Raw genomic sequence first — 25,756 nt, forward strand, 5'->3', positions numbered from 1 at the left:
AAAAAAAAAAAAAAGAAAAAAGAAAAAAGAAAAAAGAAAAAAAGAAGAAACCAATGATGTTGATGTTATCTTTCAAACACAAGAAATAACATATGACCCCAAGGGATAGTTCAGTTGCTAAAGATCAACTCCTCACAATAAAAAGGTCAAGAGTTAACCTCTCCTTAGGGTCGGACGGGTCATTCTTCAACCCATTTTGAATGGCCGATAACTCGGTATTGACTCAATGATCATATTAGGGTTTAAATTTTTACTACTAGTGAAGTCTACTTTGGTCTCCCTTTTGGCCCAATGCGATTTCTTTTCATTATTTTTTCTGCTGTTGTAATGGTTACTAAAAATCGACTACTGCTTCTAAAAATCTCTGATCTTTCTTAAATGTTACTTCTCCCTCTACGTTGTTGCTCTTAAAATGTGGGTCTTGTTTAGTTTATTTTTTGGCTGAGAAGTAATGAAGGTGTTGTGTGTGTTGCAGTAATGGCTATGATTACAGACATGTCTTGTGCACCTATCTATATAACCATGATTAATTACCTGCATGGAACCCTGGATATGGATCTCGCAAGCACTTCAACCACTATAACTAACTTCATTGCTGCAACATGTGGATTTGCTTTACTTGGAGGGTTCATCTCAGATGCCTATATCACCAGATTCCAAACCTTACTGCATTTTTGTCCCTTGATGTTCATTGTTAGCTCTCTCTCTCTCTCTCTCACACACACACACACACATGTTCAGACAAAGAAAGATCTTCATTGAACAAATGCATTCAATGCAAAATAAAGCCAATGACCTATCTAGTTAAAATTGTTTTTTAGCTGTTCTATAAAGTCTCTATTCACACCCCACCCCCCACCAAAAGAAAAAAAAACCTATATAAAAAGGTTCAAAGAGGTCACTTGGAATGACCAAAAGGGGTAAACAAGTCGTTTACAAAAGGTTTCCTTGATGGTCCATCCTTTTGATCCACATGGAGGACAGCTCTGGTTAAAGCGATCCTTGGATGGGAAGTTCAAACCTTGATTAGTCACTTGTCAAGTTTTTCCGATCATATGGCCACCACCAAGTTAATGCTTTTACCCTTATTTTTGAATTAGAACACCAATATTGCTGAAGTTGAATTTTCAACCAAATCAAAAAGCTTTATATCTTCCCATTAGAAAATGGAATCAATTTGAAATTTACCAGATAGGTAGACTACTACAATGTGAAAAATATGCCCATGAAATTTGTGCATCAATGGAGGGATTTGGCTCGTCTTCAATTCTTGTCCAATTCTCTCTCTGTGCGTGACACATGTAAATTTTAAAAACTTCTACAATCATTGGATTTTGGAAATGTACTAGTGTCACATGCACAAAGAGAATTAGACAAGGATGGGACGATTAAGAATTGAAGATGACCTGGATCCCTAGTGGAGATGTGACGTGGTAGATATTAGGGTTGTACAGACTGTGTAAGAAACATTTGTCACTTGCTTCACTCTAGACAACCAGATCCACTTTGATGAAGGCAAAATGGGACAAAGAACAAACTAGCAGGTTTCTAAGATGTCCCATCTCAACTGCATCGCCATTATGTATGGAGTTTTTCTCCTTGTTTTTCCATTGGATTAGGGAGATCATAACCCTAAGTCCTCAAAATAGCCTAAAAACAAACTTAAGTACATTGACTTTGATTTTCAATTTCTCATTTCCGTAATAAGAATGCAAACTTTAGTTAAAATTGAAATCTCTTGTTGCAGGGACAAGCTTTGTTAGCCTTGCATGCAACTTTTCTATCACTCTCTCCACTAGATTGTGGCATCCCAGAGAAGTATAAGCTTGTTCATGGAGTCAATACTTCTATTCTTCACATGGGTTTATACACCCTAGCCTTTGGTGAAGCTTTTCTCAGAGCTAATCTTCCACCATTCGGAGCAGATCAATTTGATGACACTGAAATATTTAGTTCAAGGAGCAAGTCTAGTTACTTTAACTGGTTGAGCTTCATCTGCACTGGAGGTTCAATAATAGGCCTCATTTTGGTAGATTGGATACAGAACCACAGAGGTTGGGTAGAAGCGTTTGTTGCATCTGCAACTTTAATGGGACTTGGGCTTGTCGTGCTTACTTCAGGTTTTAGGTTCTATAGAAATCAAATCCCAAGTGGAAGCCCTCTAACTCGAATCTTGCAGGTATGGATTTTTCCCTTTACAGTAACTTATGCTTACATTTATGCATCTGGAACTTCAATGTTACATCACCTGAAATGTAGTGGTACAAGGAGGTGTTATGTGATAGAAGACTCCACACTTTATTTCTAATACTTCTGGTTAATCTTTGGCTATTTTCAGTAATATGCCTACGTAAGTTTCAATATAAATTTACGACTACGGAACACTCACTGTAATCTGAGAGAACCATGAAGATGAGCGACTATAACCCTATTCTTTATTGATAGTGAAACAAATCTCATCTCACCGACTCACACTGGTCATTAGACAATCTTGCTGAACCACTTCTTTTTTACATCATTTTAGGTTTTCGTTTTCTGTAACATTCCTAAACTCATGTGGCTGATTTTACTTGTAGGATGGATGTAATGTCCTCTAACAGATGGACTTGACAAGAATCAGATCAAGTCAACTTTTTTTTTGGGTAGAAGATCAAGTCTACTTGACTTGGCTGAATTCCTAGTTGATTTGGTGAGTTTTAGAACTACTCATGATACTTTCCTTTTTTCAGGTCTTCGTGGCTGCATTTAGAAAAAGAAAGCTACCATTACCTCCAATTGGAGGACTCCATCAAAATATTTCCAGTGAAGAAATGATGGGTGAGGTGTTAGAACACACAATGGACTTCAGGTAAGTTACAGTCATTTGTACAAAAAAAAAAAAAAAAAAAAAAAACAAGTATTCATAGTTTTACCAAAAGATATAATCACTAAGCATGCTTGATTTTACCCTCAGATTCCTCGATAAAGCTGCTATTTCATGTGGAATGACCCCATCAAAATGGTCTCTTTGTACTGTAACACAAGTGGAAGAGGCAAAAATTGTCCTTAGAATGCTCCCCATCTTCATCAGCACTGTCTTTGCATACATTCCCATGCATCTTCTCGTGAACTTCAGTCTACTACAGACCAACACAATGAGCAGTACTAGATTGGGAACATTCTATGACTCTCCAGTTTCAATACTTGCATTCCTTTCTGCTCTGCAGATGGTATTTATTGTTGTCTATGATCAATTGCTCGTGCCGCTCGCGAAAATGATCACTGGATATCAAACTGGAATCACTCGCTTGCAACGTGTAGGTGTTGGCTTTATGGTAGTACCATTAGCAATGTGTATAGCTGCCATGATGGAGAGAGAAAGGAAAAGAATTGCAGAGGATTATGATTTAATAGACTCCAAAAATGCTTATCTTCCCATGTCAACTTGGCTTGGGCTACAATATTTTGCAATAGTAATCTTTGGTGTGTTCACATATATTGGGTTGCTGGAGTTCTTCAACAGTGAGACTTCTAGAGGAATGAAGTCAATGGGGTCTGCTATGTTCAACTGTATGATTGGATTGTCTTCCTTGCTGAGTTCTGTTCTAGTGAATGTACTAAAGAATGCCTGCAGAGATGGAGATGATGGAAGAAATGGATGGATGGAAGGAAACAACTTGAACAAGACTTATCTGGACAGATTCTATTGGCTGCTTTCCCTGTTTAGCTTGGTGGGGTTCTTGAACTATCTGTATTGGGCTAACAAGTATGTCTATAAGAGAAACAGGCTCACTCTGTTTCAAAATGGCTGAAGCTCTTGTCTAGGAAAAGAGAATGAACATTCCTTCCTAAGGAATCACTTAATAAAGGCCACCTTTCTTGTTTACTAATAAAGGCCAAGTTGATTAAATAGGTGAGGAAGAAGATAGATAGAGAGAAAAAATAGTGAAACGTTATATTTCACTTGGCATATTGACATCTAGATTTTCCCATAAAGAAAGTTTAATACATGGACCCGGTTTCTCTTAACCCATAAGAAGAGAATATCAACCATGTGACCATCTGATCCTCTTATTGGATTGGGAAAATGTATTTTTGACCTCATACAATTGAGGTGGGTGTTGATAATAAACCCAGAGTCTGATCATATCGGCACATCATCTCTTCACCATGGATGAAGTAAAACTTAATTCATAATACATTATCTCTACTTGGGAAAAAAAATGAAATATGAATAAGCAAAGACTTAACAAATTATTACCTGAGCACTATACATCAGACAGGTGGAAACTAAAGAAATCTAGTCTGAAGGAAGCCAAGATGACAAAATTAAATCTGGTGTAGATTGCCTGATGATTGTGGGCTGCGGGGCTGACGCTTCCCAGCAAGCAAGGTCTCCCAGACTCCTCGAAAATTCCTCGCTCTTTCTGCGTCGGGCCTCTCTTCCTTACATACCACAGCTTCTCATAATGTAACATCTGGAGTAAATCGTCGCTAGTACATGAGACCTGACAAAAGGATCAGCTCTCAATGTTATCAAAGAAGAAACCAGGGTAGGACAATGAAATCAAGGTAATGTCAATTTTGGTAAAGCCCTGGCGCTCAGACAACTCACCTCCTGAGAGTATTTTTCCTCCAGAAGGTTGGTTCATGATGTACAAGCAAGTATGGGTTCTCATAGAGTTAGTATGGGAAGCCCATGCTCATGGGTTATAGCTGGCATGCCAAGAGAATCAAGAAGCCAATAGGTGCTACAAGGTGGAGCAGAAAACCCACAACTGACCATGGAAGTTTCTTCATGATGATTAAACCAAATACTGCAACAAGTTTATCCAATTATTAGAAACAAGATGACTAAAAGTTCAAAATTTTAACTAAAGAATACTCGGTCAAAAAATGGAGGAATAGGAAAGTATCACCAACCAATGACTTACTCCAATTTAATACAATAAGATTCAGTTAAGTCTGCCACGCCAAAAGTAGAACAGCATGCCCTCCAGCAAATTATAGTGAGCAGGGGCTCGGCATGCCCTCCAATAACCGCCCCATGGTAGTTCAGGCAGGGCTGAAATTTTGTGTATAGGTGGACTCTAAGGTTCACCTCTCAAGCAAAACAAGGAATTGAAAAAATCATGGACCACATGGGTAAATGGACATACACAGGAGGGTATGCCAACAAATGAAAGGATTACAATCCTATTTTGGATTAGCATGATATTATGATAAAAATTTCCACAACCACTTCCCGACAGTTAGCAACTCACTCCAAAATGGCTTGAGGTTCCATACCTGATTGTCACCTTTGATCCTGCAAAGGAGGTTGAGATGCAGAAACTGAAAACAGAAAACAAATGTGCACAGTAGCCTAGGAAATTAGAAGTGTAGTAGCTTTCCTCTGGTTTTGAGTATCTGAGAATATCATAGTGAGAAACCAAGCCAGGCATCCCCGGCATCTGTTTTCCAACTCAGCAATGGCCCACATAAACCCTAGCTATGGTTGGTCACAAATATGGAGGACGCTTTTAAGGCTGTATCTTCGGATCTTTGAACCTGAGAGGTTTACTGATAGAATTGGACAGAAATCAGTAGAATCCATGACTCAGCAATGGGAACAAGAGACGTAATGGAAACATGAAATTGTTGTCAAATAAAAATCAACCTATTGAGGAGTCTAAGAATACAGAGATTGACCCTACCAATAATCAGTTTTCCGAAATTGCGCCAGGGACACCCTTTGTTTCAACAGAACAGAGATCCGCAGAAAAGCTTAATCAGCTGTTCTCTCGATTGGGTCATTTACAATCAAGCATTAGCACAAGAGCCTTCTCGAGATTTTAGTCAATGGGTAATGGACAATGCTGAAGCAACAGGTGAGATGATAGGAGTATCCTCTGTAGGAGTTGGAAGCAGAGACAGATGCAATGATTAAAGAAATGGTAATCAAGATACAAAGAAATCGAATCATACAAGGACTGCTTAAGTTAATCGAGATCCTGTAAGAAATCCTAGAGCAATCACAACAAATGACTCCAATAGTCAATATAATATGTAAATAAGAAAAGAGTGGACACATTATCAGTGTCAGGAGACGAGGGATGTCAAATGTTTGAAAGTAAAAATTGAAAGATCTGCCATGGTGCATAAGGGCAATGGGAGCTGATAAAAAGAGAAAATCCTTCAAAGAACAGCCGGTTTCATTCAAATTTCAAAGAACAAAGATGCAAATTTATTTCATGGTAAATGGTAATCACTTGTTAGAATCTGGGATGCCAGTAAAGTTGATTTCATATTTAAATCTTCAATAGGAGCTGTGGGAGGCACAGGTATGGTTTGAAGCTTTGATATCTTCAATTTGGAAGGTGGACTGGGGATTTCAGTGAAGTTTAAACCATTACTAATGTATTCAATTGGGTGGCTTTGACTATCTATTGACCAAACTCAGATTCAAAAGGCAACAGTTGTGGACAATGTTTGTTCGGAAATTTTTTCTCATTGTGTGCAGCTCAAGATTAAATACAATTTTGCTGATAATCTTCAATGAAAAACATGCATTAACAGGCAGGTGTTTGTGGGTCAGAACAAGAGAGGGCATATGCTCCTTATGCTTTATTGATTAGAGTAACTGGTATTCTCAGTTTCATGGGGGATGTTATGTATCTTTCGAAGGCTCAAGGCTTTTCTTTTTTTTTCTTCTTCTTCTTCTTCTTTTTTTTTTTCAGTTGCTGTTCACCATGTTATAAATCTAAGCTCCTGTTTTATGATTCAGTGAGGTTCTGTTATAGGCTTGTACCTGCTTGTGACTTCTGTAAGTTTGGGCTGAGTTCTCTTCTTTCTCCCTTACCTACTAATTAAATTCCCCTCGAAAAAACTAAATGGATACTTAACTGAGATAAAATTACAGATCAGCTAGAAAGACTTGATTTGGTCCTTTTGCCAAGGACTTAGAAATATTTAAGGTAGGGAACTTGAATACAGTCACTAAATACTATGTCAGCACATAGATTGGTGAAAAGCCTCATTACGTAGGGAGGTGATGGGTTCCTAGAAGCCTTAAGTGATAGGTTTCAACTGTCCACAAAATAAACAGAATAACAGTTAAGCAGCAGAACCAGATTTCAGGGGATTTATATCAACCTAAATCAGAAACTCAAGTGAAATTCAGGTCGAAGGCCTAGGATATGGAGAACTCCTCAAAATATGATTCTGTCTGGTTCTTTGGAAGTATTTTTTTGAAAATAGGATTCTTGATTAGGGTTTCAGAACAGAATACCGATAGCAGATAGTAATGGAACCCAATCAAGCAACAAAAGATGATCAAAACAGTAACAAATTCCAGAAATAGTTTTAAGATTCTAATCTGAAACAGAAAATAAAATATGATCCTCAACTAAGAAGAAACTGAGAATCGAACCTGAAGTGGGATTCCAAGAAAGCAGCAGCAAAATAGAATTTTCGAAACCATGAATCAATGAAGCATAAGGTGCAGTTAGTGCCATGGTTCGAGTAAGCAGAATCAGCAACGGAATCGGGCCTCCATGAATTCCAATTCCAATTACCCCGGCCGGAATCGGAATCAGAATCTATGGAAACTGATTCTGATCCGACCAGACCGGAATCAACGATCCAATTCCTCAAACCATGGCTACTGAATGTGATCAGATCTGAAATCCATGGTGTATTGCTGGATACAACTCAGATTCAATCAAGATTGGATACGTAAAACTGAGAAAGAATCCTTTTTTTGCCAACCTGATTTTCTGGATTATAATGAAGAGGAAGAAGGATAGAAGGATATTGACCAAGCTTCACACCTGGAACTAAGTAGGAATCCCAGCAGCCAGCCTTGGCAACTCACCAAGGGTTATTACATCACACAATAGCCATTCTTAATCTCACAGAATTTAGAGGGCAAAAGCCAATCTCATCCACCAGTAAAACCGTGAGCTAGACTGCAAAAAACCTTACGTATACATCATAGTTGTTAAGGTACCTACGCGATCCAAGGTTTTAGAGGGCAGCATAAGTGCTGAGGGGACAAGGCGCCCTAGTATTCTTTTTATGTATAAATATTCAGTAGAAAACCGCTATAAAATACACAACACATTCACTTTCCAATTTGCAAAACAAATACAGAATTTTTTCAGCAAGTATGAATAATTTAACAACCCATTAAAGCTACATTCATGAATAAATTAACAGCCCACTAAAGCCACAACATTACAGCAACAGAACACCCAATCAATATATGCTAACTAATAGTTTCTAAAGTTGAATTCAAGAATCAAAAGGCCAATCAAGATCTTGACCAGCACTCTTAACATAGTTCATAAACAGCAAGTAAAGACAAGACTTCAGAGTAAAACCAGTGAGAATCCAGATAAAGTTTGAAAACACTACACCTGTGGCCTAGGTTTGTTCCCAGAAAACGGTAAAATTCTTAAAAATGGTGTTGGAGCTTCGGCTGTTGATGTTGTCATTACTGTCAACACAGTCAAATAGTCAACACACTCACACAATGGTTCTAGTGTTTCTGTGAAAGGCCATTGGAAGATGACATGTGCGGAAGAGCAGAGCACAGAGGCTGACAAGCATATTGATGGTGTGGCATGTGAACTAAAAGGGCATGGACTTGCATGGTTGAGTCTGGGGTTGACAGATGAGTCATGCATAGGCAGCAGAAAATAAAGTAGTGGCAGTGTCAGTGAGATGGCGTAGTTGGGATTGTTGGCAGTAGGAAGCTGGAATGATGCAGTAATTAGGTACTTCGAAGTTGATGGTGGCCACAAGGGCACAGATCAGGTAAACCGAATGGTGGTGAAGGCGAAGGGTTCAAGCTTCTCCATTGAACACTTTAATGGCCATAATGACTTCAACTTGTGGCCATAATGACAGTCAAAGCTCTCAGGAAAAAATCGAAAAAACCGGAAAAGATGAAGGAGGATGAGTGGCAAGAGTTGAGGGATTTAGAAAATAGTATGCTCTAGCTGTATCTGGAGAATAACATTCTTCATGAAGTCATCGGGTTAGTGGATCCAAAGGAAGTCTGGACAAAGCTGGGGAGCAGGCACAAGTTCAGGTCATTGAAGAATCGGCTGTTTTTTAAGAAACGGATATATGGCCTTCGGTTGTCAGACAGAGCAAAGATTCAAGTGCACTTGGATGAGTTCAACAGGATATTGATGGAATTGTCGCTCTTGATGTGAAGATCGAAAAGGACAAGGCACTTCTCATGTTGGCGTCACTACCTCCCTCATTTGATCACATTGTGACTGAGCTACTATTTAGTAAGGATAATTTCAAACTTGACGAGGTTATTGCTACTTTGATGATGAATAATACCTGACGGAAAAATAGCGGTGATGAGGCGTTAGAGGCGGGTAGTGCTTTGGTTGTAGGTGGTGCTCAGTGAAAAGGCAAATCAAATGAGAGATATGAGGAATCTAGCAAGTACAAGGGGTTCCAAGTCTAAGGGTCACAAAATAACTTGTTATTATTGCGAGGAGGAAGGTCATATAAAGAAGAATTTTTTGAAGCTTAAGAAGGATATAAGGGAGAAGGAAAATGGAAATAAATCATCAAATGTTATTACCGTGGAAGAGTCCTAGAGTGGTGATGGAAATATTATTCTCACTAATTCATCAAGTATGGATACTTCAAATTGGATTTTAGATTCTGGTTGTTCTCTGTGTTTGATCAGTTTGCTATATGTCATATATGTGATAATGGTACTATTAAAATGAAAACAATGTGAAAAGCAAGGTTGCTGGAATTGGGACCATATAGATTCACATGTTTGATAGGGTTTTGCGAACTTTGACAAGGGTGAGGCATGTGTTGGATCTAAGGAAGAATCTGATTTCACTAGGAACTCTGGATTCAAGAGGTTTTAGATGCTGATCTAAAGGTGGAATTCTCAATGTTTCAAAAGAGTTCATGCTTATGATGCAGGGACAGATGATGGGTAATTTGTACAGATATGCAGGGAGTGTTGACACTGGTGGAGTCACTGTTAGAACTCAAACAAGAGGCACAGGTGGAGGATGGAGACTGCAGGTTCAGGCGTTGACCAAGTGCAAGTCTAGAAAGAGGCAGGTGACTTTTGCATCAGATTTGGTGAGCATAGTTGTCACGGCATCAAATTGATCCTAGACAGTGGAGGGGTGGCTAATCGATTTGGCGATGAATCGCCCATTATGGCGTTGCCATGCTAGTCAAATCCCCCATGTGTCATTTTTTATTTTTCCTATTTTTAAAAGTTATTTAGTATACTACTTTTTTATTTTCCCTATTTCCTAAAGTTATTTAGCATACCACAAGCCTACAATATATACCCTATAACATATAAAACCAACATTAAGCAACATCAAATCATCAAAAATCAAAATAGCCCTATCAAAATCACCCTGCATTTTACAAAAAATCAACTGCTTAGTGAATCAGGCGTGACCTGGCGTCCATGGTGGTGCCATAACGACGCCTATCAGCCAATGGCGACCACCATTTGTGAGTCACATAAATCGTAGCACTACCATGAACTTCTTTTTCCGCTAGGACGCCAAATCGCCGCCTAGGCGACGCCATGACAACTATGTTGGTGAGTGGCAATGAACTCTTGGATTAGGCTGCAGTAGTAGGAGAGGTGGAGCCACGTCACATCGTGAAGTGGTAGTGAGCTGTATAGAACACTCCAAGCAGGGGTGTGGGCCATGTTGGTTTGGGTGAGGTGCGGCAAACATGCAAGGACACACCGGGCAAGGTGTGTGGGCCATTACAATTTTGGTACGGTGGATATGCAAAGACAATGGCAGAATTTGAATAAACGACATCAACACTAGTCTTTCTTCAGGGTGGTTTGCAGAATCCAAGTCATGGTGGAGAATGTTGGGGTTGGGTATGTCTTACATTCTGTAATGGTTCGCAAAATTATTATTAGACTTGTATTTTTAATTGGGTTGGGTTTGGGTTCCATTACATGTACGGGGGTAAAATTGTAATTTCATGGGGATTAAGGTTTTTGGGTTCCTTATATATTCTCTGTGGGAAAACCCTAGACACAAGCAAAGGGGAGATTACTTTGTGAAGTGGAGAGTGGTGTAGAGAGTCTTTCAGGTTTAGCAAAAAATCTCTGGTTCTCTCAAGTGGATGTAGGCAATCTTGTCGAACCACATTAAATCTTTGTGTTGTGTGCTTGGTTTCTTCCTCGTGGTTGCGCATTCGTCCCCAACATGAAATTTAGTGTTAACCTTGATCCATCATCTTTCAAGAATAACTCATAAACTTAACCTCCCTATAGAAAACAATCGACTTTGGCAGAAACCACGTCCTGCACAATTTCCTTCAATAAGATAATGGCAATATAGCTAGCATCAAACGTCTTGCAGCGTAGAATGAACCCTTGAGGATATGCAACCCATTTAGTACAATGTTTGCTCACTAACTCCCGTGAAATGTAAGTGCTTGAGGCTTGTGATCAATGAGTAAGATAAACTCTTTGCCAATGAGATAGTATCTCCAATGCTTCAATATTTGTACAATGACGTAGAGTTCCAATCATAGGTAGAATAGTCTCACTTGGCATTTTTCAGTTTCTCACTATAAAAGGCAATGGGATGACCTCCTTGCATGAGAACTCCTCTAATACCAACATGTGAGGCATCTGTAAATACCTGGTCAAAGTCTTGTATCTGTAAAACGGGAGCCTCAGTCACATTCCGTTTAATAAGCTCAAACCTCAGTAGCAGCAAGCATCCACTTGAACTGCTCTTTGCTCTACTTCATACACTCAATGATAGGTGTAGTGATCAAACTGAAATTTCTGATGAACCTACAATGAAATTATGCAAGGCCAAGGAAACTCCAACTTTGGTGAGGCTCTTTGGTACCGACCAGTCTATGATACTGACTTTCTCTAATCAGCCTCAATACCTATCAAAGATACAAGAAGCCCCAGGAATATAAGCTTAGGTAGCATGAAAGAGCACGTCTTTGAATTAATTAATATAAAGCTCTTTGAATTAATTAATACAGAGCTTTTCAACTCAAAATATCCTCATTAACATGCCTCAAATGATCAAGATGATCATCTTCTTTTTTGCTGTAAATTGGTATGCCATCAAAATAAACAACTAGGAATTTTCCAATAGAGGGACAAAGCACTTGAGTTATAACACGTGTAAAAGTGCTCGACATGATAGTAAGACTGAAGGACATAACTTTCCACTCGCAAAGTCCTTCCTTGATCTTAAAGATAGTCTTCCACTCATCACCAAGGAGGATGCAAATTTAGTGATATCCACTTAGCACTGGATGGCATATCAAGCATATTGTCAAACCATGGGATGGGGAATCTATACTTTATTGTGATTTTGTCGATGACTCGTCTATCAATGCACATATGCCACCATAGTTGTCAAGGCAACAAGGTGACCCAAGGAGTTGGAGGGGGCATGTGACACCAAGAAGGTGACTTGCCAACTCCTAAGTGACGCCTAGACAACCCAAGCCATCGTCCAGCAAGGGGTTCCTAGACGCCTAACAAATGCCTTGACAACTACATATGCCGCGAACCATCTTTCTTCAGTCTGAGTAGTGATGTTACTACGCAACGGCTCAAACCCTTTTCAGAAAGTCAACCAGATTCTTTTAGCTCAACATGTTATACAGGGCTCAGTATGTAAGTGGAAAGATTTGGATACTACCAATCCATGTACTATATCGATGGCATGTTGTATATCATGTATAGGGGGCAATAAATTGGGTAAATCATATGGTATTAGCTCTACAAAGTCCGAGATCATGTCTCATACTGGCTAGAGAAATTTGACCCAAGGATGAGGGATTACTTCCCCTGTGGCCAGAGCCAATATGAATCATGTATCTGTGTTAGACTCCCTAAAAACTCTTTCTGAGGTAGAGTTAGCAGTTTCTTGTTATCCTGCTTTTCTTTATCTACTTACCAGATTATTTTCTGCTAGTCTTCAATGCAAGTCTCCTGGCCTTCTCAGCTAGGATATTTATAATATTGAAGATAAACTACTAATCTTTAAACATAAAGATGCACTAATTCTTCCAACCACCAACCAACACATCATTGTCATACAATAATGATCGACCTAATAAAACATCTATCAGCTACATTCGGATTACATCACTCCAAACATCCTCTTCGTAATCCTAGAGTTTGAGTGGAAGGGGGCACCACAAGTAGGTTGTAAATCAGCTGCAATCAAACTCATAGTTGTCACGGCACCAAGGCGAACCAAGGCGGTGGAGGGTTGTCTTGTCTAAGCGCTTAAGCGAGAAGGCATACGCCTTGAGGTGAACAAGGCGACCAATTGTTATTTTTTATTTTTCCTATTTTCTAACATTATTTAGTAAGCTATATATACCTTGTATCATAAAAAATCAAGATTAAGCAACATCAAGTTATTAAAAATCAACATTTAGCCATATTAAATCATAAAAAATTAACATGAAGTCATATTAAGTTATAAAAAATCAAAATTTAGATAAATGCTCTGGTTCTATAATAAGTTTGACTGGTCAAATGATATTATTTTTACATGAGATTTTTTGTATCAGTAATAATATAAAACCAACTTTCCAACAAGTCTAAGATTACTTAAATCTGAGTTGTAATGACAAAGTTATGTTCCGGTCAAACTTATTTTTAAGTGCACGAATGCTGTTAAAATCACCTGAATGAAAATAATTTTATGGATATCAAAACAAAAAATTACTTTACCGGACTTTTGGTTTTTAGCAATGTTTTAACATGATAGAATTTATAAAATTTTCATAATTGAGAAAAACTCCAGCATTTAAAAGTTGAAAATCGCCCTTATAACCAAAATCCAGTTTTTCTTCTTGGACTGGGTGGTTGACTTTTTATCCTTTTGAAATTTGATTTTTAAACTATTTTTATTGGATTCAAATAGGGGGTATTTGCTTATTTATAAATAATATCTTAAATAAATGAAATAACAAATATAAAAAGCATTTACTTAAATGATATTTGGCATAAATAAGTGCCAAAACACAAGGCGGCATGCAGTGCAATAAGGAGACTGTCGCCTAGGCCCCAGGCAAAACGCCTGGACGCCTAGTCGTCGCCTAGGCGACGCCTTGACAACTATGATCAAACTACTGCGTGTTAACTTAAACTTGGCTTTTGCCTTACATCGACCTTTTTCTATCCAACAAAAAGATGATTTGGATTTTTTTATCTATCATCGATAAATAATTGATGATTCAATTGAAAAAGAAAGATGGGTTTCTCTCTTTTATGATGATCAAATTCCTGTCTCTTCAATTCATGTCTCTTTACTTTAATCAACCCATCCAACCAACTGAAAGCTGAGCTAGCTGATCGTGGACTCCACTTTGGTTTACCTCTAGAGGGTTTCCATCAGGAGGGAAACTTTTTAAGATTGTGAATGCATTTCTCTTCCAGTTTTACCTTGTCAATGAAAGCTTGTGAAATTGAGGCACCATTTGACAACGTTCTGTTTCTACCGTTTCTGCGTTTTCTTTTTCCCAGAAATGGAGAAACAGCTAAAAAAGCGTTTGATAAAGTTGTTCCATTTCACCCGTTTCTAGAAACATAAATCAAAATTTATGCCTATTTACAATTCTAGAAACAACTTTGACGAAACAAGTCCGTTTCTAGAAACGAATTTGAGAGAAGAAAAAAAGAAAGGTTGTTGTACCCGATAAATCTCTCAACCATTTTAATCTAAAAAGAGGCAACCGAACCCTCACTCTCTTTTGGGCATCCGATGATACTATTGAGTTTTTTAGTGGCATTATGTCTGCAAAAAATGTTTCGAGAAACAGGTCTATCAAACACCAAAAAATCCGTTTTTATTTCCAGAAACGTGAAAAGCCATTTCTACTGTTTCTGTGTCAATCGGTGCCTAAGTTGACACAACTACTGCTGTCCAGAATTTATTGTGTCACTTTCTGACCGCTGACCATACTTGTGTAGAACTTATAGTGTCAATGCCAATCATCACCTAAGGGTGTCAATTTTGAACCAAAACCAAACCAAAACGAAATGAATTGGTTTAGTTTTGGTTTCAAATATGGAATTTTTTCTCGGTTCGGTTTGGCTTCAGGGAGGAAACTAATGTAGAACCAGTTCAACCAAGAATCAACTCTACAGGAGGATCAATATACTGTCTAACCAGCAAGAACTTTGGAAGGGTGTTACAGCCTTGAAAGATGGTCCACAATTAATAGATGGATCTGCACTTCTGGAACTTGTAGAAATCAACAGAGAAAACTCCAACAACCGATGCTGCGGGGTGAGTCTCTAGATTCAGGCACTACTTTGATGGAGTAGTAACAGGTCAATGTTATAAAGCCAAGTAACAACCTCCAGAAGCAAGAATATCACCTCAAATGCTTTTCTGATGTTGAAAATTGCAGGAAAAATAAAATATAAACAAAGGGAAAAAAATAAGAAGATAGATAAATAGGATTGAGCCTCTCACTCTTTCCCTGGGCCTCTCACCCCAATTGCATCCCACAGCCATTAACAAGGCTTTTAGCTGAACCAAGCTTCAACGTAGGCCGTATTCAGCCTTCTTCCTTATTTACAAACTTCAAATTGATTCTGTGAGAGGCCTTCCTTGCATGGAAAGGAACTCCTTACAAGCTGCACATTATCCTAAATGGAAAATAATTACGAATCAAATCAATATATGTAGTCAACTGAAATAGAAAGAGTCCTAAGAATAAAAAATTACTAATTACATAAAACTGCATATAAAATATTAATTATCTTTGGCTAATAAATTCCCCATGCAAGGAATAAAACTTCCCTAAAAAATATCACTAATAAAAGCGGTCAAATAATCTTTATACTCTCCTCAATGTATTGACCATGGGGCCCACTAAAAATATGAAGAATACCTTCTCTTGAAGAGCTGTACAACAGCTAATCTTTGGCAGAATCTTCTGGAAACATCTCTTCGAATAAGGCTGGTCAATATGGCCAATCACTCCCCAAAAAGGAAGCCGGTTGATCCCTATTATATAGGGAGAATATTGGCTTTACATGCTGGACAATATCCTCTTCAAATCTAGAAACATACTGACTCAGAATCTATTCAAATCTGAAGATAGGTCATAGGGGGATCTATGTGGTGTATCCAACATATCGGGACGACGTTAACAAGCTTCTTTTTTAAAGGGTTATGAGAACCTATATCTATACCATAGCCCGCAAACCGAAGTTTCACACCCCACACGGTTCTTCATTAGAGGCACTTTTCGCGAGTTCCTGGGCAGACAGTTTCTTCAAGAAGGCTGACAACTACTTTAGGGAGGGAAGCGAAGCAACACGAGTTTTAGTTGGTCAACCACTACATAAGCCACTCTTCCACAAAATATGCTGGACATTAGTTGTCCTTGACCAGAATCGATTGGGATAATTAATCCTCCAATTAAGCTAGCCGTGATAACTATTTTCTTGGGGAAAGTTTGATTGCTAATGGGAAGAATCGAAGTAGATTATTAAGCCCAAAAATTGGGCAAGCATGCTCCAAACTTAGAACCCACTCGGTTTCCCAAACTAAGGTCTTGGACCGCATCAGAACCTGCTGGTAGAAGCTGTCGGTTTGAATCAAATAAATTATATTCCTTTTAATGTTTTGATCGATGTGGATGATAAATTCTATTCCTTTCAAATGTTTTGAAAAATTTTGGTGGATTAGGGCCCTCCAACAAACAAGGTTTTTTGTTGGTGAAGATGTAAAAAGTTTGCCTTAACACCTAAAATAGGGCCCAAACCAAATACAAATTGGGTCAAAACCGAATAGTGAACTGAATATGGAACCAATAAAAACCGAACCCTGCCAGCACAAATCTGGTTTGGAAAAGAGGCTCCTATTCTATTTCTATTAACAACCAAATTAGGGTAGGATGTTTGAGTAATCCAACTGATCACACAAGTCCTTTATTCATAATAAGCAAAAGAGAGTCAAAAAAGAAGTACAAGTTATAACCCAATTACAACTATGACCCCCATCCAGCCGCCCTACTCTAAATAAGGTTGGTGGAAGGGAGAAAAATACCCTAGTGCCCCTACGGCAAACTTAAATATATATTCTAACACTCTCCCTCAAGTTGGTGCATAGACATCACACATGCCCAACTTGACTAAACAAGGATGAAATACCTTCCTGACTAACCCTTTAGTGAACACATCAACTAACTGATCACCAGACTTCACAAAGGGATACAAATTAAACCAACATCCAATTTTTCTCTGATGAAGTGTCTGTCAAACTCCATATGTTTGGTACGGTCATGCAATATTGGATTATGAGCAATACTGATAACAGTCTTGTTATCATGGTAGAGCATCATCGGAAGATGAATAAATACACCAATATCATTTGACAACATGTGTAACCACAACAACTCACAAATCTCTTGTGCCATAAGATGAAACTCTGCTTCAATATTGGACCTAGCCACCACATTTTGCTTCTTACTGTGCTAGATGACAAGATTCTCACCCACAAATGTACAATAACCTGAGATGGACTTTCTGTCAGGTGAACCAGCCCAATCAACATATCTATAGGCTTCAACTTTGAAATATCATGTGGAGATAAAAGAATCTCTTTTCTTGGAGCTGACTTGAAGTCAAGATACGTGTAACTGCCTCCATGTGTGAAGAATAGGGAGCATGCATAAACTGACGTACCAACCTAACGACCACGGCAATATCAAGCCGTGTGTGGTTGAGATAGATTAGCTTTCCAACTAACCATTGATAATGGCCTTTGACCACTAGCTCACCCTCATATTTTCTTGACCCGAGTATTAGCTTCCACGGGAGTATCAGAAGGATGACAACCTAACAATCCATTTTCAAATAACAAATCAAGGACGTACTTCCTCTGAGAAAGAAAGATGCCTTTAGAAGACCGAGCAACTTCAACCACATGAAAGTACCTTAGTTGACCAAGATCTTTTATCTCAAACTCTCGACCACGAAAGTTCTTGAGAAGACCAATCTCAACACTATCATTTCCTGTTATCACAATGTCATCCACATAGACAATGAGAAATAGTAACTCTATCACCCGACCTCTTAACGAACAATGTGTGGTCAGCATTACTCTGCATGTAACCCACAGGGACCATTTCCATGTGAAACCTTCTAAACCATGCCCGAGGTGACTGTTTTAACCCATAGAAAGCACGCTTCAACTTGTAGACCTTGCCCTGAGTTCCTTTACTGAAGAATCCTAGTGGAATATCCATGTACACTTACTCATTGAGCTCTCCATGAAGGAAAGCATTCTTAACGTCTAATTGTTGAAGATCCCATCCTAGATTTACAGCACATGAGAGTAAAACTCACACAAAAGTCAACTTAGCAACCGGTGCAAATGTCCATCGATTCCATAAATGCCACCAGCCTAGCATTGTACCTGTCAAGGTTTAAGATCTCGGTTTCGCCACACATCTCGTAAAAAGAAAAAAAGATCTAACTCTTGTATTTTTTTGGCGTTCATCTCGCTGATTGATCTCGGTGGGTATATGGCCTTTGTAGCCCTTGAAACTATGTACTTATCCTATTCTAGTCATCCTAAACACAATTGAAACATCAATTTTTTAAAAATCAAACTCAAAATGGTACTTTGACATTTTACCCTATATAAGTAGTCGACGAGTATGATATATTCACCAATCCACCTTCCACAATCAACATTATGACACAACATAATCATTAGAATATAAAATCCATAATTTTTAATTACTTTTGATGATTGATGAGTCACATATATTGAAAATTTGTAATGCCATAAGATAAGCAACAATTAACATAACAAGTAACAACATAACTGTATAAAGTACATAACATAGATATACTAATATAGGACACAACTAGACATTTAAACTCCATACTAGAGAACGAGACTTTTAGTACTGAAATGAGTGTCGGGCCGTATCATCACAGCCTCCATATTGTTGATGCTGATGTCGAAGTATGTTTTGCTCTGATTGAAGCACAAAGGATGGCTATGTCATAGTTTGACGGAAGTAATACTCAAAGTCTGCCACAACAACCCTATAAACATCATCACCAACAAACTGGAGATACCCAATCCTTGGATTAATATCTCTGAAACTAAATGAGCTGGAATGAGATCCATTGCTACTGGTTGGTGCTTAATGAATAGGAACCAACATGCATAGCTGAGCTCTGGAACCCCGAAGATGCTATCCACAAAACTTAACCCAATCTGGGAGTGTGACTGACTCTCATAATCAGTGGATCTCCATGTAACTATGCAATATCTCCACCTCCACTAGTAGACATTGTGCTCCAAATTCAACATTATTACATAAAATTTTTGAGCATGAATTAATAACTATTCAACATCAACAATTAATAAATGCATGCATCAACAGTTATTCAATATCATATAGCTATTACATATTAATCCCCTACTTTTTATAATTTTTTCTTAATTTTAAATCATATTTTTTATTAATAACAATATCATAGTTAATAATAAAGTTATGTTCAAACAATCCATTCTGAGCTATAGTACCAACGCAGCTAGTTTGATGTATAATCCCTGATGTAGATCGAGCTGTCAAAAAGAGAATTCAATGCTGGCCCAATTCTAGTTCAAGTCTGGTTCAGAGATTATACATCAACTCCCCCTAAAGCTCAAAATAAAACCTTCTAATTTAACTTCTAACTTGCTAACCAAGTAAGAGTAAATTAGAAACTAACAACTAATGATAAAAAGGAAACTACGCTAAGTTACAAAATATAAACTTCTTTTGACCAACAAAATAGGAAACTAACTAGCTCACTAAGAAAATAGAAATTAACTAAAAAAGGAAACAAATCTTCCTAAGTTACAAAGCTTACTTGCCAAGATAAAGCAAAGAAATAATTATAGAAACTAATATCTAATACCCTAAGAAGTGTTGGCAGCATCTTTCTAAACCAGCTGTCAATATTGGACCCCAAGGTACTGTTCACGTGAACTGTACCTACGTGAACAGTAACAGTAGGTTGGTTGACTCGATTGGAGAAAAATAAGGCTGGTTCGATGTATGAAACTGAACCATACCTGAACTAGAATTGGGCCAGCACTGAATTCTCTTTTTGACAGCACGATCTACATCAATCCCATAATCAGCAAGGCATTTTTGAAACTGGCCCTCCATGTACCCTGTTCCATTATCATTTCGAAGAAGTTTTCATAGTAGCAATGAACTATGTCTGAATCATGGTTCAAGATCTTGACGAGATCTCGCTGCTGAGATCTCATTTTCTGAAAAAAAAAAAAAAAAAGAAAAAGAAAAAAAAAGGGCAAGATGGATGTACAGGCAAGCTGAAAATGGGAAATATCTCTATCGAGATTTCGAGATCTCGCCACATATCTCGGTTTCGGTCCAGTTTCGGTTCAATCTTGGTCCAACCAAGGCATATAAAGCATGGTTTCGACCCAAAAGAAGAGATATTTTGCTGGTTTCGCCTGGATCTCACTGGTTTCGACTCTTGCAGCTATATTTTGGGAGAAAAACACCATAAAACTCTGGATTTGGTATTTTTTCTCAGAGATCTTCATTGTTAGTAACATTGAAGCAAAGATCTTCAACCTTGGTGGTGGCTTTCTTCTCAAAACACTTTAAAGTAAAAATTTCTTCCCAACCCCATATTTTTCATAGATACATCATCAAATCTTGTTTCTTACTATTGATTTTTTTATATGTGATGCTACTAAGTGTGATCTATAGATTCATGAAAGAAAATATTTTCCTGCCTTCAAATTAATTTTTTTTTTTCTGTTTAAATAAACGCTTTTCTTGCAAAAAAATTGAAAAAATATGATTTATATATGATGTTTGGTACTCAATTTTTTATATGTTGGTCAGCAAAGGCTGATCTACAGCCTCATGGTGTCCAGTTCTTTTCCAGTCAATAAATTAATTAATGCATTTTTTGATATATAATATATATTAAATAATTACAGAAAAAAAATTGTTTCGTATGGAAAATTACTTTAATGTAATGTAAATATTGTTAAGATATTTTGAAATGAAAATGGTGCTCCTAGTTGCACTCTACTATATTTTATTATTAACTATGATATTATTATTAATAAAAAAAAAATATGATTTAAAATTAAGAAAAAATTATAAAAAGTAGGGTATTAATATGAAATAGTTATGTGATATTGAATAGTTATTAATGCATGCATTCATTAATTAGTATTGATGTTGAATAGTTAATAATTCATGCACAAAACTTTTATGTAATAGTGTTGAAGTTGGAGCACAATGTCTACTAGTAGAGGTGGAGATATTGCATGGTTACATGGAGATCCACCGAGTATGAGGGTAAATCACACTCTCAGATTGGGTAAAGTTTTGTGGATAGCATCTTTGGGGTTCTAGAGCCCAGATATACATGTTGGTTCCTATCCGTCAAGCACCAACCAGCAACAATGGATCTCGTTCCAGCTCATATAGTTTTAGAGATATCTACCCAAGGATTGGGTATCTCCAGTTTGTTGGCGATGATGTTTATAGGGCTGTTGTGGCAGACTATGACATGGCCAGCCTTTGTGCTTCAATCAGAGCAAAACACACTTTGACATCAGCATCAACAATATGGAGGCTATGAAGATATGGCCCAACACTCATTTCAGTACTAAAGGTCTTGTTCTTTAGTATGGAGTCAAAATGTCTAGTTGTTTCCTACATCAGTATATCTATGTTATATACTTTATGCAGTTATGTTGTTACTTGTTATGTTAATTGTAACTTATCTTATTGTATGTGTGACTCATCAATCATCAATAGTAATTAGAAATTATGACTTTTATATTCTAATAATGATTATGTTGTGTCAGAATGATGATTGTGGAAGGTGGATTGATGAATATATTTACTAGATGAAGGGTTCGAAGACTTGTCTACTACTTACATAGGGTACAAAGCCAAAGTACCATTTTGAGGTTGATTTTTTAAAAAATTTGATGTTTCCATTATGTTTAGAATGACTAAAATAAGAAAATGCATAGTTTCAAGGGCTACAAAGGCCGTATGCCCACTGAGATCAACCAGCGAGATGAACACAAAAAAATGCAAGATCTCGGCGAGATCTTGCCAGATCTCTTTTTTTTTTTTTGGCGAGATGTGTGGTGAAACTGAGATCTAAACCTTAGTCTGAATCATCTTATGGAATCCCTAAAAACAATTGAACACCTCACTCTTGTTTCATCATATACACCGACATTGTGCGTGAGTAATAATCAATGAAAGACACAAACCATACTTTGCCAGAAATAGATGTTCAGCGAGACGAATACCAAATATCAGAGTGAACCAAATGGATAATTGAAGAACTTTTAATTTATAGGAAATAACAGAAACGAGCTTGTTTAGCCAAAGTACAAGCTTCACAAAAAAATCATCCTTATTACATTGCTTAACTAATTGCGAAAATAAAAGAGATAATGTCCCAAGTGGAGTGTGATACCCTACTTTTAAAACCTGGTTTAATTACACGGTTGACCCGGTTTAACCATGCAGGACCCGAATCAGAGAGGGTTAAGGCGGGTTCCTTATGGACCATGATGGCAAGGGTGACTTTGAACACAGGTTGGCCAGAAAAGTCCGAGTCAGTGCCAGAGGAGACGGGTGTACCCAAGCCGTGTACATGCACATATCATAAGGCTATGTACGGGTAATACTGGTATGTGGCCGTATCCTAAAGTGTATACATATAATATACCTTGTGCCGAGAGTGAGATACATACCGAGAGTCGAATTCCATCGAAATCTCACTTGTTGGCTAAGTTTCGACCAACAGGTGGGCGGTCACAATCGAGCGAATCCGCCCACCTGAGTGACCCACCCATGTGGTTACTAGATATTCTCTAAGTATAAATAGTACTTATTGTGTTTCTCCTTTTCCCATTTAATGCATTAAGGAGTTGGTGAGAAGAGTAAAGAAGAGAGAGAAAAGAAAGGAAGAAAAGAGAACGAAGAAGAAGAAAGGGAAAGAAAGAGGAGGAAGAAATGGTTTTAAGCGACGCCGAGGTTTGATCTTTTCATTCCAACACCGGAAAAGTGATCCCCAACACGAGGCCTACGATTTGAGGTGAGCGAAGGCTACACTTCTTAAACTTTCACCAAACCCCAAGTGAAACCCTTGATTTGGGTAGAGTTCCTTGAGATCTTGTAAATCCCACTTGAGATGATGAATCTAAGGTTTAATAGATGGTCTATGTGTTGATTTTGAAGGGTTTAAAGAAGTGTTTACAAGATTTGAGAAGCACTGGTGATTTCTTGAGCTAAGAGGTGATTTTGGGGTTTTGGAAGAGTTCTTGAGCAAAGAAAGTAAGATGGTTTTTCAATCCTTAAATCTAACTTAGATCTAGGTTAGAATCATCTTATAAGACCTTAGATGTGTGGAAAATGTGATTGGAACAACCCCATTTGGTTTCCCCAAGGTTGGGGAACGTTTCAAGGAAGAAAGCAGATTTCCGCCCCCACAGGTGGGCGAGGACCTGCGGGCGAAGCCGCCCGCTTGAGGCCGCCCGCCTGAGGGGGCAGCACCTCGGTTCCCACCGGTGGGCGAGGGCCGGCGGGCAAACCTGCCCGCCTGAGGGTGCCTGCCGGTTGGACCGGTGGGCAAATCTTGCCCACTTGAGAAGACCGACGGGCAAAGACCGGTGGGCGAAGACAGGCGGGTTGTCTGGCCCACCTGTTGGCCCCCCAACGAGATTTTTGAGTCCGAATGGGCCCAAAAAGGACGGGCAACCCTCTTTTATGATTTTAAACATGATTTAAACATCAAATCTCGTTAGTTTTGACCCCAAAGTGGTGAAATGCTAACTTCATTCACTTATGATAGGTTTCACTAGAAACTTACGTTTTCTCGCGCCGCATCTCACCCGTACCGAGCGTGAGCTTTTGTACACAACAAGTAAGTGGGAAGAGGACATTTGACTTTATTTTAAGGCTTGTTTTGCATCTTCAATTGTATCTAGACTAGCCATGTCATCATGCAAATTATGTGTAGATTAGTCATCCTCAAATGCTATTCGCACGCAATTGCTTGTGCATTATAAACAAATGATTATGATATGTGTGTTGTGTTTTACATTCTCAATGCGAAGCGATTGATGTGCTTATGTGACGAATGGTTGGATTACTGTGCATGATGCATTATTAGAATAGACGCCGTAGTCGGCTTGGAAACGAGTGCATTGGTGGCCCGTGGTATGGGACGCTGTGGCACTATGCAATCGTACCTTGTCATATAGGAGCATGCGGTTTAGGATTTTCATTCTCTGTGCTATGACCCTTCCCAACAAGGGTTGAGGTATTGGGTTATCACTTGGGGGGAAGCAATGGTCGCGGTTGTCGGGTCACTGTGGCGGTTAGACATATGCCCGACTGGTCATTAGGACAGTCGGCAATCTCAGTGGTATATTCAAGAGGGCCAATCGTACTGCTTTTAAATTGCTAAAGTCAGCACCTTTACTTTTCTGTCATTTACTTTTATGTTGAGAGCCGGTAGTCGACATACTTTACTTTTCTGAGTACTCACGGTGGGCCTTCTCCAACAACCCTATGGGCGTATCGCGAGATGGAGTTCGCGGCTCGTACTCAGGGCATACGCGCACTGTGGTTGTAAGTAGCACAAAACCAAAGACTTTTAAAATGAATTACATAACATATAGTGCATATGGATGTGATTGTTGTGTGGTCTTTCTTTTCACTTACTAAGCTAGTGAGCTCATCCCACGTGCGCACCTCTTTTAGATGATTTTGCAGGTCACCAGCCTGAAGATCAAGAGTCGGGCCCTCTAGTTGAGTTTCCTGATGAGGATTAGTGGGGCCCTGAGGAGTATGAGCACGATGCTGATTGCACATACGAGGGCTGTGCTGCGAGACCGCAGTAATGACACCGTACAAGATTTTGCTTTTTGATTCTTTTGATGACCTCTCCTTTTGTGTACTTGATACGTAAATTGTTATTCTTTTGTGTAAATATCATGCCCGCAGGCCCACATGTACTTAGCTATATACTACAATTTGAGTATCAAGTATATTGGGGATATTTACAGGTAATTTAAGTCTTCCGCTGAACTTTTGAACACTTATCTTGATGTGGGCATGCTGTGGTGGGGTACTGTATCAGATGATCCTGACAGGTTTGGGTTAACCAGAGTTAACCCGGTCACTGGTCCGGTTCTGTGTGAACGGGGTGTGACATGGAGAGTGTCCTAAACGACAATGCCATTGTTGCAAACCAGAGACAAAGTTTTGTTGATAAGGAGTAGTAGAAATCACTACTGTAGGGAGACAAACATCATCAAGCAAATAGAGACAACCTTACACCTTACCACATCCAATTGCTTCCCTGTTACCAAATCTTGAAAAATGCAGTGGGAAAGAAAAAAAAAATGGTTACTTTACATTTTAAGTCCCTAGTAAGGCTACTAATTGACAGCAGGTTAGGAGTAAAATTTGGGATATGTAAAACTGAATTTAATGTGAGAGAAGAATATTGAATAGAACCCTTTCCAAAGACAAAATATAGGGTGCCATCTGCGACCCGAACTTTCTCTCTGCCTGAGGTGGGTAAATACAAGTGAAAAAAGTTGAAAAAATCAATCATAAGATCAATGGCATCGGAGTCAATGATCCAAGAGCTAGAGACTACCGATGCACAGTGACCACCAAACAAGATACCTAAATGGGAAAAGTTGGAACC

General features: G+C 38.5%; 2 protein-coding genes and 1 long non-coding RNA gene across 3 annotated transcripts in view; 1 reads left to right on the forward strand and 2 right to left on the reverse strand.

Moving 5' to 3' along the window:
* LOC122065304 (protein NRT1/ PTR FAMILY 4.3-like) overlaps positions 1-3,791 on the forward strand; it is a 4,950-nt gene extending 1,159 nt beyond the window's left edge. Inside the window, exons 2-5 of the mRNA XM_042629096.1 lie at positions 476-693; positions 1,748-2,179; positions 2,730-2,848; positions 2,954-3,791. Coding sequence (XP_042485030.1) covers positions 476-693; positions 1,748-2,179; positions 2,730-2,848; positions 2,954-3,791 — 1,607 coding nt within the window. The remainder of the gene's footprint in view (positions 1-475; positions 694-1,747; positions 2,180-2,729; positions 2,849-2,953) is intronic.
* A 227-nt stretch (positions 3,792-4,018) lies between these two features.
* Positions 4,019-10,216, reverse strand: LOC122071800. The gene is made up of 3 exons (XR_006138284.1): positions 4,914-10,216; positions 4,595-4,796; positions 4,019-4,487 (listed from the first exon to the last, which is right to left on the reverse strand). It is a non-coding gene; the product is annotated as an uncharacterized LOC122071800 (long non-coding RNA).
* A 7,576-nt stretch (positions 10,217-17,792) lies between these two features.
* Positions 17,793-20,187, reverse strand: LOC122065315 (uncharacterized mitochondrial protein AtMg00810-like). The gene is made up of 3 exons (XM_042629105.1): positions 20,091-20,187; positions 18,269-18,326; positions 17,793-18,114 (listed from the first exon to the last, which is right to left on the reverse strand). The coding sequence occupies exons 1-3, from the start codon at positions 20,185-20,187 to the stop codon at positions 17,793-17,795; spliced, it is 477 nt and encodes a 158-aa protein (XP_042485039.1).
* Between the last annotated feature and the right edge of the window lie 5,569 nt (positions 20,188-25,756).

The sequence above is a fragment of the Macadamia integrifolia genome, chromosome 2 (genome assembly GCF_013358625.1).
Source record: "Macadamia integrifolia cultivar HAES 741 chromosome 2, SCU_Mint_v3, whole genome shotgun sequence".
NCBI lineage: Eukaryota > Viridiplantae > Streptophyta > Magnoliopsida > Proteales > Proteaceae > Macadamia > Macadamia integrifolia.